Source organism: Aedes albopictus, chromosome 2 (genome assembly GCF_035046485.1).
Source record: "Aedes albopictus strain Foshan chromosome 2, AalbF5, whole genome shotgun sequence".
NCBI classification, from domain to species: domain Eukaryota; kingdom Metazoa; phylum Arthropoda; class Insecta; order Diptera; family Culicidae; genus Aedes; species Aedes albopictus.
In genome coordinates, this window is record NC_085137.1 from 401,052,977 (window position 1) to 401,068,421 (window position 15,445).

General features: G+C 33.9%; 1 protein-coding gene across 5 annotated transcripts in view; it reads right to left on the reverse strand.

Annotated features, from left to right (window-relative positions):
* LOC109403681 (diacylglycerol kinase 1) overlaps positions 1–15,445 on the reverse strand; it is a 598,539-nt gene that overhangs the window by 43,067 nt on the left and 540,027 nt on the right. For 4 of the 5 annotated variants that reach the window (XM_062853302.1, XM_062853304.1, XM_062853301.1 and 1 more), the window contains 2 exons: positions 641–781; positions 76–573 (listed from right to left, as the gene is read on the reverse strand). In XM_062853302.1, the coding sequence (XP_062709286.1) occupies positions 76–573; positions 641–781 (639 nt within the window). The remainder of the gene's footprint in view (positions 1–75; positions 574–640; positions 782–15,445) is intronic. The other variant, XM_062853305.1, reaches the window with a different exon arrangement.

Consider the following 15,445-nt stretch of genomic DNA (forward strand, 5'->3'; position numbering starts at 1 on the left):
TGTTGAATGCAGATCAAACAGAGAAGATATTCAATAAAATTGTCCCATTTACCCTCAACCGTAGAAGATCACGACCTGTAGTACCTTATGAGTCGGAATTACGGGCGTCTCTTCGTTACTCGTCGGATGGTTTTTCACCTCGATGCTCCACCGATCCAGCATCACCACCGAAGACCTCTGAATCTTATCCAATATCTTAGGAATACTTTCACCCTCGTATCCACCACCCCACCTCAGGCACCTCGCCAGGTCATTCCCAGTCCCCAAGGGTATCACCCCCACCGAAGGCTGACACTGCAGTTCGATGGAATCCATCGCTTCTAGGACCCACCCGACGGTGCCATCCCCTCCGCAACATATCACCATGAAGTTAGGAACATCCTTGAACATGGTCAGTCCCTCCAGTGGACCACCCTTGGACAGATCGTACACTTGCCGGGGGTTCAACAGGTACTGAAACTTACGGAGAATTCGGTCCCCCTGACGGCCGCCACTTTTCGGATTGATGAACACCAACAGGGGACAGATGTTTTCGGTGGCGGTGATTTGGAAGTGAATCGTTGAAGGGACGTTCTGCAAAGAGATAATTAAGACCTTAGCTTCCGAGTTACTGTGGGTCAAGAAATTCGGCCTCTCTTACCTTGCCCCGGCTAGTGGCGTAGTTGATGGATTTTTGTCGATCCAGGACTGCGGGACAGATGACCGTCGGTGGTAGCACCATGTTGGCAAATTCTCCCAAGGAACATTCCGCTTTCACCAGAGAGGCACATTTGTTGTGAAGCTGCAATTAGATATCCGACGAGAGAAAAGGTATTTAAAGTTCATTAACACTCAAACGCCGATGCCTCAAAAAAAGTTGGAACGCTAATTTCAACCTTCTATATCTCGGCCGTTACAAGTCTGATTCCAAAAATTTTTTTAGCAATGAATTTTTTGGGATCTCTGGATCAGTATACAGGTTTTGAAAATTTTCTCTGATCAAAATTCTAGTTTCTAGTACTAAAAAACCCGGAGCAAGTCGTTATAAATTTCGTAAGATTTTTATGTTCCCGCAGAACTTTAAATTTATCGCAATAACAACATGATTTTTTGATGGTGAATAGCCCACACGAGTGTAACAAAGCTATCAATGTAATTTAAGTGATTATTTATCACTCAAAACACTGCAATATATTCACAAAACTACGTATAATACAGAGAAAACCATATTTTCTTTTCTAACTTAAAATTTGTCGCGATGACCAATGTATTTTTTTATTTTAAAATGTGTGCATATACTTAAGGAAGAAATTCTCGAAACATTGTTGATATTTTTCTCTTCAAAGAACTACAAAAAATTCAAAAAACTACGATTTTTTTAGGAAAAATATACAATTTTGTTATAACTTCAAACTAATCTCGAATTCCCATACATTTAATGATTTTAAAATATTTGCGTATTTCTCCAGAACAAGTTTGCAGAACATAATTGATATAGATCTGGCCAAAGAACTACAAAAAAATCATAAAACTACGAATTTTTCAGCAAAAATATACATTTTTTTATAATTTCAAACTAATCTCAAATTTCCATACATTTTATGATTTTAAATATTTGCGTATTCATTCAGAACAAATTTTCAGAACATTTTCGATATAAATCTGGACAAAGAACTACAAAAAATTCAGAAAACTACGTATAATACAGAGAAAACCATATTTTCTTTTGTAACTTTAAATTTGTCGCGATGACCAATGTATTTTCTTTATTTTAAAATGTGCGCATATACTTAAGGAAGAAATTTTTAAAACACTGTTGATATTTTTCTCTTCAAAGAGCTACAAAAAATCAGAAAACTACGAATTTTTCAGGAAAAATATACAATTTTGTTATAATTTCAAACTAATTTCGAATTTCCATACATTTTATGATTTTAAAATATATGCGTATTTATCCAGAACAAGTTTGCAGAACATTATTGATATAAATCTGGCCAAAGAACTACAAAAAATTCAGAAAACTACGTATTTTTTAGGAAAAATACAATTTTGATATAACATCAAATTAATTTCAATTACCCATACATTTTATGATTTTAAAATATTTGCGTATTTTTCCAAAAGAAGTTTGCAGAGCATTGTTAACAGTTTCTCTTCAAAGAACTACAAAAAGTTAAGAAAACTACGAATTTTTCAGAAAAATATTCAATTTCGTTATAACTTCAAATTAATCTCCCATTCCTATACATTTTATGATTTAAAAAAAAATGCGAATTTATCCAGAGCAAGTTTGCAGAACAATATTGATATGAATCTGGTCAAAGAACTACAAAAAATCAGAAAACTATGATTATATGAGCTGAAATATACAATTTTGATATAAATTTAAATTGATTTCGATTTCTTAAACATTTTATGATTTTAAAATATTTGCGTATTTATTCAAAACAAAATTGCAAATCATTGTTGATTGTTTTCTCTTCAAAGAACTAAAAAAAATCAGAAAACTACGATTTTTTCAAAATGAATCCAATTTTTATATAACTTCAAATTGATTTCCAAATCCCATACATTTTATTATTTTAAAATATTTGCATATGTATCCAGAACAAGTTTGCAGAACATTGTTGATATGAATAGGGCCAAAGAACTACACAAAATTCAGAAAACTACGAGTTTTTCGGCAAAAATATACTATTTTGATTGATTGATTCAGCTTTACCATCCGATTCTTTTCTGCACGGGTCGTTATTTTGCTATAACTCAGTAAATTTTAAACCAATTTTCATGAAATTTTGTACACTGATAGTACTAATCGTGCCTACATGTGTACAAAAATTCATGAGAATCAGTTGAAAATTGACTGAGTTATAGTAAAAACCAGACCCGTGCAAAAAAGAATCGGGTGTATAGAGTCTTTCAGCTCTTGATATACAATTTTGTCATAAATTCAAAGTGCATTTAACTTCCCATACATTTTATGATTTTAAAATATTTGCGTATTTATGCAAAACAAATTTGCAGAACATTGTTGATAGTTTTCTCTCCAAAAAACTACAAACAATTCAGAAAACGACGAATTTTTCAGGAAAAGTACATAATTTTCATATAACTTCAAACTGATCTAAAAATCTCATACATTTTGTGGTTTTAAAATATTTGCGAATTCCTTCAAAATCAGTAGGCACAACATTGTTGATAGTTTTCTCTTCAAAGAACTACAAAAAATCAGAAAACAACAATTTTTTTAGGAAAAATATACGATTTTGAAATAACTTCAAATTGATCGCCAAATCCCATACATTTTATGATTTTAAAGTATTTGCGTATTTATCCAAAACAAATTTGCAGAGCATTGTTGAAAGTTTACTCTTCAAAAAACTACAAAAAAATCAGAAAACTACGAATTTTTGAGGAAAAATATATGCTGTTATACTTCAAATTGCTTTCAACTTCCCATACATTTTATGATATTAAAATATTTGCGTATTTATCCAAAACAAGTAGGCAGAACATAGTTGATAGTTTTCTCTCCAAAGAGCTACAAAAAAATATAAAACTACGATTTTTAAAAATACTTGTTCTTAATAAATGTGCAACTATATTGAAATCATAATATGTATGGGATGTTGAGATCAATTTCAAGTTATAATTAAAATGTATGTTTTCGGAAAATTTTGCAATTTTCTTAATGTTTGTAGTGCTTTGGCCAGCATAATATAAACAGTGGTATGCAAATTTGCTTCGGAAAAATGTGGATTTTTTTATTCATTAATTTATGAAATATTGAGATCAATTTGAAGTTACAGTCGACTCTTTACATCTCGATATTGAAGGGACCATCGAGATAGGGAGATATCGAATTCAAGAACCAATTTGTAATGTACACTAGATTGAAAAACCCTCCGTAACTAGGAAAAACCGTCAACAAACAGGTGTCATTTAGCATTACCCGAAATGTTTGCGCACATGAAACGAGATCTAGCAACCTGCGAATATGGGCATATCGACATATGGAGAGAAAATGTAGAACAAAAACGAATGAGATCGCATCGAGATAGGAAGATATCAAGATAAGGAGATATCGACATACAGAGAGGTAAAATGTATGCAGATTTAAGGGACCGATCTAACCATCGAGATAGGGGGAGATATCGAGATGTAGAACATCGACATGTGCAGAGTCGACTGCAAAACAAAAATGTATATTTTTCTCGAAAAATTCGTATTTTTCTGATTTTTTCGTTGTTTTTCGACCAGAACTATATCAATATGGTTAACCAAAGATGTTTTAGATGTGTTACCGCGACCACTGTGCGGTGCGGCAGTTAGCCCAGTGTGTGAAGCACCCGGTTCATCCCTACGCACCGATACACTTCGCACTGCTTGATTGTGGATAACATTACTACGATGTTACATACGTTGTGTCTGAAACAGCCTCGGCAGTAGTCAGTTAGCGCAGTTTGCGAGTACGTAGTAAGTGCTCTTTATAGTAAAAGTACTCTGTAGTATAGAGATTGAATAGAATTGTAGCGCAGGTTAAATAGTTTATAGTTACACTGAAATGTAAGTAGATTATATTTTTTCTAAATGCCATTGAATTTATCGAAATATATTTGCAGCTTTAAAGCTGCCCAGTTTGGCGACTACAGGAACTGTGTTTCTCTCTAACTTACGCCAACAAGATGTATAACGCAAATATTTTAAAATCATAAATTTAATTAGAAATTGAGATCAACTTGCAAAAATTGTATATTTTTTTGAAAAATTCATAGTTTCTGATTTATTTGTAGCTCTTTGACCAGAATTATGTCAATCTTATGTTATTACAAAATTATAAATATTCCGGAAATATTCGTAGTTTCCTGATTTTTTGTAGTGTTTTTGCCCGAATAATGTCAACAATGTTCTGCAAATATATTTTAGATATATACGCAAATATATGGAATCTTCACAATTTGAAATTATAACAGCATTGTATATTTTTCCTAAAAAAAATCGTAGTTTTCTGTATTTTTTGTAGTTTGTTAGGTAGAGTTACATCAGCAATGTTGTGCAACTTGTTTTGCATAAATACGCAAATGTTTTAAAATCATAAATGGAAATTTGAGGTAAGTTTGAAGTTTTAACAAAATTGTATAATTTTCCTGAAACATTCGTAGTTCTATGTTTTTTTTTGAAATTCTTTGGTCAGATTTATATCAATAATGTTCTGCAAACTTGTTCTGGATACATATGCAAATATTTTAAAATCATAAAATGTATGGGAATTCGTGACTGGTATGAAGTTACAACAAAATTGTATATTTTTATTGAAAAAAATCGTAGTTTTCTGATTTTTTGGTAGTTCTTTGGCCAGATTTATTGATTTTGAGATCAGTTTTCTGAATTTTCTGTAATTCTTTGGCCAGATTCATATAAATAATTTTCTGCAAACTTGTTCTGGATAAAAACGCAAATATTTTAAAATCATAAAATGTTTAATAAATCGAGATCAATTTGAAATCACAACAAAATTGTATATTTTTCCCGAAAAATTCGAAGTTCTCTGATTTTTTGTAGTTCTTTGGCCAGACTTGTATCAAGTATGTTCTGCAAACTTTTTCTGGTTGCAAACAAAAATATATTCAAATCATAAAATTTCTAAGATATTTAGATCAATAAGATGTTATAACAAAATTGTATACTTTTCCTGAAAAATTCGTAGTTTTCTGAATTTTTTGTAGTTCTTTTGCCAGATTTATATCAATAATAATCTGCAAATTTGTTCTGGATACATACGCAAATATTTTAAAATCATAAAATGTATGGAAAATTGAGATTAGTTTGAAATTATAACAAAATTGTATTTTTTCCCTGAAAAATTCGTAGTTTTATGATTATTTTGTAGTTCTTTGGCCAGATTTATATCAATTATGTTCTGCAAACTTGTTCTAGATAAATACACAAATATTTTAAAATCATTAAATGTATGGGAATTCGAGATTAGTTTGAAGTTATTACAAAATTGTATATTTTTCTTGAAAAATTCATAGTTTCTTGAATTTTTTGTAGTTCTTTGAAGAGAAAAATATCAACAATGTTCTGAGAATTTCTTCCTTAGGCATATGCGCATATTTTAAAATAAAAAAAAATACATTGGTCATCGCGACAAATTTAAAGTTTCAAAAGAAAATATGGGTTTCTCTGAATTATACGTAGTTTTCTGAATTTTTTGTAGTTCTTTGGCCAGATTTATATCGATAATGTTCTGAAAATATGTTCTGAATAAATAGCATAGCATAGCATAGCATGAATACTTGCACAAATCTTGGATGGAGTTGCAAAGTTGAATATTTCCATTGACATTGCTGATGTCGCTACTATCTACAATGTCATAGATTCACTCAGCTCCACACACCTGGCCAAGCCCTTGCAAGCATTTATAAATCCCTTCATCAACTTAGAAAGAGCCCAGAACTGAAGCATCTTCCAATAGATGAAAGGATGTTGAAAATAGCGAATTTTCAACTAATTTGCAGTTATAAAATAAATATACTAAAGTAGAATTATTTATAAATAAATAAATAATATTGGAAAGATCTCACCATCTAATTGTCTTGATTAATGTTCTTCTCTGTAAAGAACAACACAATACTGAATACTAAACACCCGCGCATCTATTGTTTTGATTTTCACTCGAGACAATAGCGAACGCGATCGATTATGCTGCCATACTCACTCCTTACAGGACTGATGCATGCACAGCAAAGAACAACACCCTGAAAATATGTTCTGAATAAATACGCAAATATTTTAAAATCATAAAATGTATGGAAATTTGAGATTAGTTTGAAATTATATCAAAATTGTATATTTTTCCTGAAAAATTCGTAGTTTTATGAATTTTTTGCAGTTCTTTGGCCAGATTTATATCAATTATGTTCTGCAAACTTGTTCTGGATAAATACGCAAATATTTTAAAATCATTAAATGTATGAGAATTCGAGATTAGTTTGAAGTTATAACAAAATTGTATATTTTTCCTGAAAAAATCGTAGTTTTTTGAATTTTTTGTAGTACTCTGAAGAGAAAAATATCAACAATGTTCTGAGAATTTCTTCCTTAAGTATATGCACACATTTTAAAATAAAAAAAACATTGGTCATCGCGACAAATTTAAAGTTACAAATGAAAATATGGTTTTCTCTGTATTATACGTAGTTTTGTGAATATATTGCAGTGTTTTGAGTGATAAATAATCACTTAAATTACACTGATAGCTTTATTACACTCGTGTGGGCTATTCACCATCAAAAAATCATGTGGCCATCGTGATAAATTTAAAGTTCTGCGGGAACATAAAAATCTTACGAAATTTATAACGACTTGCTCCGGGTTTTTTAGTACTACAAACTAGAATTTTGAACAGAGAAAATTTTTAAAACCTGTATACTGATCCAGAGATCCCAAAAAATTCATTGCTAAAAAAATTTTTGAAATCAGACTTGTAACGGCCGAGATATAGAAGGTTGAAATTAGCGTTCCAACTTTTTTTGAGGCATAGACGTTCGTGTAAGTGAAAAATAGCATCGACGCAGGAGTGTTAAGTATAATGGTAGGGTATCGCGCTACTTGGGCGGTGGTTTTCTTCGTCTGTTATTTTCGTCTGTTTTCCACTGTAACTCGGTCAATTTTGAACCGATTGACTTGAAATTTTGTACACGGGTAGATACTATACCTATCTCACCGCATTCCAAGAATTGTGTCAATTGGTTCAAGATTGACTGAGTTATAGTGGAAAACAGACGAATATAGAAGCCACCGCCCAAGTAGCGCGATTCCCTAGAATAAAAAAAATACAAGTGTAGGCACGGTGCTCCATTTACCGTTATTATAAAATAAAATATACCATCAAAACCTGAAACGCCATTCTCTTTATTTATCTATCCCACACCTCTGGGCAAATTTTTAAAATCATCGTTGGACGAAATTTTGAGTTACGCCCTTTTAAAGGGCCTAACCTCTAAAAAATCGTGTTTTCTATAGAATAACACCACATTTCATAACAGAATCACGAATTTAAGGCATCAATAACAAAAATTACCATGAATAATATTGAAATTTGGTGGTATGCATCCATATACATATCGGTGGAGTGCAATTTTTATCAAAATTGGCCATTACGCCAATATACGGTAGGTGTTCTTAGGGCCTGTAGAAAACAAACACTTCATCGGTGTAACAATTCAATTAAAAGTATATTGTATTGTGATTCCATATGTCTATAGATGTTCATATTACTCCCAGTCAAGGCGATAGTATTCACATGCATACAGCACCAACATTTCAAAAGGACGTAACTGATCTTCAACATAATATCTTCTCCCATAGCTGTAGATCGTATCTCATCTTTCCCAGGACACCATCAGCCACTATCGGAAAAAATTGCATTTTCTCCGTCCAGTAGTGGTTGTACATTGGGTCGGGGAGATAAAGGTTTGGTTTTGGCAAGCAGTTTCGCCTTTTTGGAATGTTAGCACCGATATATTAAGAGCGTACACTCTCTATACAGCAAATCTGTTTTGAAAACAATAGTCAAAAATATGGGCAACCATTAATTAAACAAAAAGAATATGACTGTGTGCCAAATATTTTAAGTTATAAGAATAGAAAACCAAAATATGGAAAGGCCAAAAGACAAGAAGTCGGAACAGGCAACAAATAATCCAGCATAATTTACAGGGTGAAAATTGTTTCTTCTTTTAAAATATGTAGGTAAGACATTTTATCCCTACTAATTTTACTATTATTCGACCTTTTGTCTTTCATTTTTTTTCATTTTTACGTTTTGTCTTCATCAGCTTCAGCATTTCAGAAGGGCGTAACTGCTTTTTGATACGGCATTTTCTTTTATGGATGTAGATTGCATGTCACCCCTCTTATGTTAGCCATCGAAAGATGAGCATTCTGTTTGTTTAGAAGTGCCATGCCACAGCTTTGAGAAAGGTGTTGTTTTGGAAAGTTGTTACGCTCTTTTGAAATGCTGAGGCTGAGAAGACAAAACGTAGAAATGGGGAAAAAAATCGAAAGACAATATTACGCGTTTAATCGTGGATTATCGTGCTCCTCCTGGGCGTGTTTCAATTCATTCATGCAAATTTATCCTGTTAGATAGAAGGGAGACTGTTCTACCTATTACTGGTTAGATTTTACGTGAATAATGGGAAATACGCTTAGGAGGATTTTAAGAAGCAGAAATATGCAATGGTTGTTACGCACTTTTCAAATGTTAGTATAATCTACATTGACTTTAACCCTCGAACAGTCGCGTCTTCGGCTACCTACAACGACACTACGTCCACACTGTGTATCACAAGCGTGCATTTTTCATGGTGCGTGTACTCAGTACACGACGCGACCGTCCGTGGTGAAAGTAACACGAGCGAATTCTCTTCATCGACTCTCTCTTTTTCAAACTAAAGTGACAAGATGCAAGTATGGTTGCACTTTTTGGTCATAAATCGCTAGATTTCGATGCAATCTAGCGTCTAAGTGTGATAAAAATCGATTGAATTTGCATTGAAGAGAGAATTTGATGAAGAGAAATAGATCATTTTACTTTCGCCCTTATTTAAACTCAATCGGTGATAACATTTCAAAAAGGCGAAACTGCTTGTCGAAACCAAACCTTTATCTCACCTACAGAGATGCCAGATATACAATTTTTTCTGTTTTATACAGATTGTTTACCTTCTATGCAGACAAGATACAGAGTACAGAAAAATACAGATTTTTGAAGTTTGATACAGATTTCTCCAAAAAGCATAAACATTGAAGTTATTTTCAATAAATTCAATGGAAACTTCATAAATTTCTGCTAAAACTTTAAAAAGTTATGAAAAATTAGTACATTTTCACACATGTACAACCTCTACTGGACGGAGAAAATGCAGTTCTTTCCGATAGTGGTTGATGGTGTTCTGGGAAAGATGAGACACGATCTACAACAACTATGGGAGAAGATATTATGTTGAAGATCAGTTACGTCCTTTTGAAATGTTGGTGCTGGATGCATGTGAATACTATCGCCTTGACTGAGAGTAATATCGAAGACCACTTTATCAAGAAGACTTGCAGCACTGCTCACAATCGGGAGTCACTGTTAGCAGCGCCACCACGGATTAAGGTGGAAGCATTTATGGTAGTGTGTGTAAATCTTCATACTCGCACCAATACACTCTTACACTTTTATACAAAGGTACCACCTTAGCTCAACAGGCGGCGCTGCCGTCGGTGTCGCATGCCGTTACTATGGGAAAACAACAGAGTTGCATGTCTTCTTGATAAAGTAGTCTTCGGTAATATGAACATCTATAGACATATGGAATCACAATACAATATACTTTTAATTGAATTGTTACACCGATGAAATGTTTGTTTTCTATAGGCCCTAAGAACACCTACCGTATATTGACGTAATGACCAATTTTGATAGAAAATGCACTCCACTAATATTTATATGGATACATACTACCAAATTTCAATATTATTCATGATAATTTTTGTTATTGATGCATTTAATTCACAATTCTGTTATAAAATATGGTGTTATTCTTTAGAAAACACGATTTTTTAGAGGTTAGGCCCTTTAAAAGGGCGTAACTCAAAATTTCGCCCAACGATGATTTTAAAAATTTGCCCAGAGGTGTGGGATAGATAAATAAAGAGAATGGCGTTTCAGGTTTTGATGGTATATTTTATTTTATAATAACGGTAAATGGAGCACCGTGGTAGGTAATAGAAACTATTCACAGTCATTCGGCTACATAGTTAGAAAGTAGAGTTTAGATAATAGTTATTTATGCAACGAGTTGCAAAATAATGATTTTTTAGCACGAGTTTGGTCATTATTATACTGAAATGAGTTATATAAATGAAAATTATGATACAGAATTGTAAAAAATAGTATTTTGCGCACCCTTTAAAGTTATAGTCTTTATTGAAGAAGATCATCAGTAGGGATTTCCTACACAATATCTGAAGGAACCTCTGCGCAACTTTGGAAATACATTAGGAATCAATATAATTGAATTTCTACCAGAGTTCCTGTCTGGATTTTCTACAGGAGTTTTTCACGTTTTCCTCATATGCTTCCAAAGCATCTCGCAGAATTCCTTCCGTAGATTATTTCAAAATTTATGCAAAGTTCTACAGGAATTCTCTTAGAGGTTTTCCAGGACGGCCTTCCAGTAGTTTTCCAGGTTTTTTTTTATGAGATTTCTACAAAAGTTCTTCCAGGGATTTCTTCAGAAAAAAAAAAACTTTGAGAGACATCCCAGAACAAACACCGGAAGGAATCTTTTAAGACAAGTTTCCCGAGAAACTACGAGAGAAATTAAAAAACTCCGAGACAAATCCTGTGAGAAACTTGTACAGGAGGAATTTCGGTAGAAATACCATGAGGGAATCTGGAAGAAATATAGAAAAAATTAATGAAAAAAATCCCTAAAGGAACTACGGCAGAAAATTCGTGAAAAACTCATAAAGAAATTATTGGAGGAACTCTATCAGAAAGCCTAGGAAAAACTTCTGTTAGTAGAAAATAGTCCTCTAAGGATTTCTCTAAGGATGTCTCCAAAGGTTGCACAAGGAATTCTTCAGGAATTGCTCCAAGGTTTTCTACGTGGATATCTCCAGGAGTTGTACATGGATATTTTCAGGAATTCCTCTAGCAATTCCTCCAAGGGATTCTCCAGAAATTCCTCCAATGATTCCTACAGGAGTTCATCCTAAGATTTCTTCAATGATTTATACTGGAATTCCACCAAGGATTCTTAGAGGAATTTCTACTATGATTCCTTCTGGAAATCCTCCAAAGATTTCTCCAAGGATTTCCCTGAGGATTCCTGCAGAACTTGCTCCAACGTTTCTTCCAAAGATTCCTCAAACGAATCCTTCAGTAATTCCTCATGGAATACCGCCAAGGATTCCTCCAGGAATTCCCTCCAAGGACTCCTGCGGAAATTCCGTTAAGGATTGCTCTAGAAACTCTTCCAAGAATCTCTTCAGGAATTTCTTCAAAGATGCCTCCAAGTTTTCCTGCAGGAATTCTACCAAGGGTGTCTGCAAAAATTCCTCCAAGGTTTCCTCCAGGAATTTCTCAAAGGATTCCTTCAGGAATTCCTCCGAAAATTCCTCCAGGAATCCCATCAAGGAAATCTTCAGGGATCTTTCCAGGAATTCCTACAAGGATTCCTCCAAGGATACTTTCAAGGACTCTTCCAAGGATTTCTCCAGAAATTTCTCCATGGATTTCTGCATGATTTTTTTTCCAAGGATTCCTCTAGAAATTTCTCCAGGAAACACCTCCAAGGATTTCTTCAGGAGTTCCTTCGAGGATTTCTCCTAGGATTCCTCCAGAAATTATTCCAAGGATTGCTTCAGGATTTGCTCCAAATGTCCCTCTAGGAATTCCTTCAAGAATTCCTCGAGGAGTTTCACTTGGGATTCCTCCAGGAATTCTTCCAAGCATTTCTTCCGGCATTCTAACAAGGATTCCTCCAGGAATTCCTCCAAGGATTGCTCCAGGAACTTCTCCAAGGATTCTTAGAGGAATTCCTCCAGTGATTCCTACAGGAATTCTTCCAAGGATTTCTCCTGGAAATGCACCAAGGTTTTCCAAGAACTGCTCCAATAGTTTCTCAGAGAATTCCTCCTAGAATGCCTACAAATTTCCCTCCAGGAATTCCTCCAGGAATTTTATTTGGGATTCCTCCAGGAATTTCCCCAAGGATTGCTGCAGGAATTTCTTCAAGGATTCCTCTAGGACCTCTTCCAATGTTTTCTTCAGGAATACCTCCAAGGATTCCATCAAGGATTCTTGCAAGGATTCCTCCAGCAATTTTATTGGGATTTTATCTTCCTTTTTTTGTATTTCATCGTATTTATATTAATTCAATTATTATATTTAATTATTGTGCGGCTACGTCGTCGTGCGGCTAGTGTCACCAAGCTCTTAGTCGCATCGTGCTGAGGAGCTCGAGTTCGATTCACACCGCAACTGTCAGGAAAAGTTTCGGCGGAAAAGTTTTCGAAAATTCCCATAAAGGAATGTTCGAAAATGATTTCAATCGAGTTTCGAAAGATTTTTTTTTCAAGAACTCACAAATTCCCACGGACATCTCAAAGGATATGCCGAAGAAATTTCAAGAAAGATTCCCAAAAAAATGCTTCAGTAATTTTCGAACGATTTTCCAAACACATTTTTAAAGACTATTCCTTAAGTAATTGCTGGAGAACTCCTCGAAGTAATTGCTGAAGTAATAACCGAAGGAGTTAGATGTTGTCGAAGAGATTTCTTAAGCTATTTTCGAAGCAATTTTTCTATGAGAAATTTAAAAAGTACTTGTTGAGGGGCTGTTCATAATCCTAAGACTTTGGCCAGGCCCCCCTCCCCCGAAAAGTCTACGTGGTTGTTGAATGGTCCCTGGTTAAATGTCCGAAAACAATTTCGAAGCAAGTTTCAAAGGAATTAGCAAAAAAAAAACAAAAACGACCGCCGCAGGAATTCGCAAAAGCATTGCTGGAGACTTCATGATAAATTGTCTTAGTAATACAATTGCTGAAGGAATTCGCAAAAGAACTTCGTAAATTCTTTCTGCAGGGAGTTTTCAATACAATTATCTAAAGACTCTTCAAAGCAATAGCCGACGGACTTCCAAAAAGCATTTCCCAGCGAATTGCGAAAAGCATTTCCAATTAAATTGGCAAAGAAATTCGAATAGACGTTACCAAATTCAGTAATGGATTCAGTAATTAAAATGGAAGGAAATTCAGAGGGAGTGCCACTCCTCCGGCTGGGTAAATTCCAGAAAGTAAAATAATTACTGAAGCAGTTTCCAAAAATAAATATTAAGCTATTCCCAAAACTATTGGCGAAGAAACTGTGGTAACACCTTCCGAAGCAAAGTTTGCTGATGAAATCACTTAAGACTCAATTGAGAATCGGTTTCCCGATTGCTATTATTCACTAAATGAACGGTTTCCAAAGGAATTACCAATAAAAATGGGAGCGGACCTGGTGTGATGGTTAAAGCCCGTTACTGTCACGCCGAGGACCTGGGATCGAATCCCACTCCCGACAGACTCACAAAAATGATAGTTCTTCGTCGGAAGGGAAATAAAGCTTGGTGAAAAAATAACCCAAAAATTAGGCAAAATCGTTCAACTCATTGGATTTGTTAGGAAATTTTCTGGTGAATCTCACTTCACCTTAACATTTGAAAATTTCTTCAATTATTCATTTGTGATACCCCCTCCCCCCCAACTCTTTAAGTTCTGGATGTCGACCAATATTTTTCGAGGGGGTGTTTGACATAGGGGAAACTGCTGTGTTCATTAAAACAGAAGTGAAAGACAATTTTCATACACCATGGTAAACTTTTACATGCTGTAACTTCGATCTCCTAAGACCGATTGAGTTGAAATTTTGACAGCGAAACATAACAGCCATTCCATAGAAAAATGATATAGTGTAGCTCCGATTGTTGTGAAACTTGGTGGGTTCGTAGTTCTTCGAAAATAATTAGACCCGTATTTTTTTTATTTCGTCATTAGGGTGACCGATTTTAAACTTCTTTTTTTTTGGTTGAAAGCTATTGAATTCTAGTTTTTAGAAAAAAATGCAATGAATGGGCCAAATTGTGTGTTTGTGCAAAAATATGCAAATATATTAGTTTCTCCACGTTTTCAAGGTCTCGGGACCAAAGGGGTACCCAGGTTTTATATTTTTTAATAAGACATATAAAAAAATTAGATGGGTGTTATTTTTGTAATTCAAATAAAAAATACTTGAAAAGTGCCTATTTTTTCTAGAAAACCATCAATATCTTTTGAATGGAATGACGTAGAAACTTTTTCAGCGCACGAAAATGCGCGTTTTTGAAAGTTCCAAAAGTGGTTCTTAGACTACTTTGACGAGAAATTTGAAACAAAAAATATAAAGCAATCAAACGATTTGTTCTAGCGTCACCCTATGATAACTATGGGAAAATGCTCCAAATTTGGCCAAACCAGTTTAAACGCTTTATCTCTTGTTTCAAATTTCTCATAGTAGTTGTCTAAGAACCATATTTAGAGCTAAAAAAAAACACACATTTTCGTGCGCTGAAAATGTTGCTACGTCATTCCTTTCAAAAGATATTGATGATTTTCTAGAAAAAATAAGCACTTTTCAAGTATTTTTATTTGAGATACAAAAAAAAACACTCATCTAATTTTTTGATTGTTTTATAACAACATTTCTTTTTTTTTTTGAATATGGGCAAAAGATATTTTTTAAGTTAGCCCCAACGCGTCATATCACCTTTTCAAAAAAAAAATTTTTTTTCAAGAAAAACACCTGTAACTATTGAACCAAAACAGATAACGACCATCTCAGCGCACGAAATGACGCGTCTTCAAATGCTCTATAAATGTTTCTAAG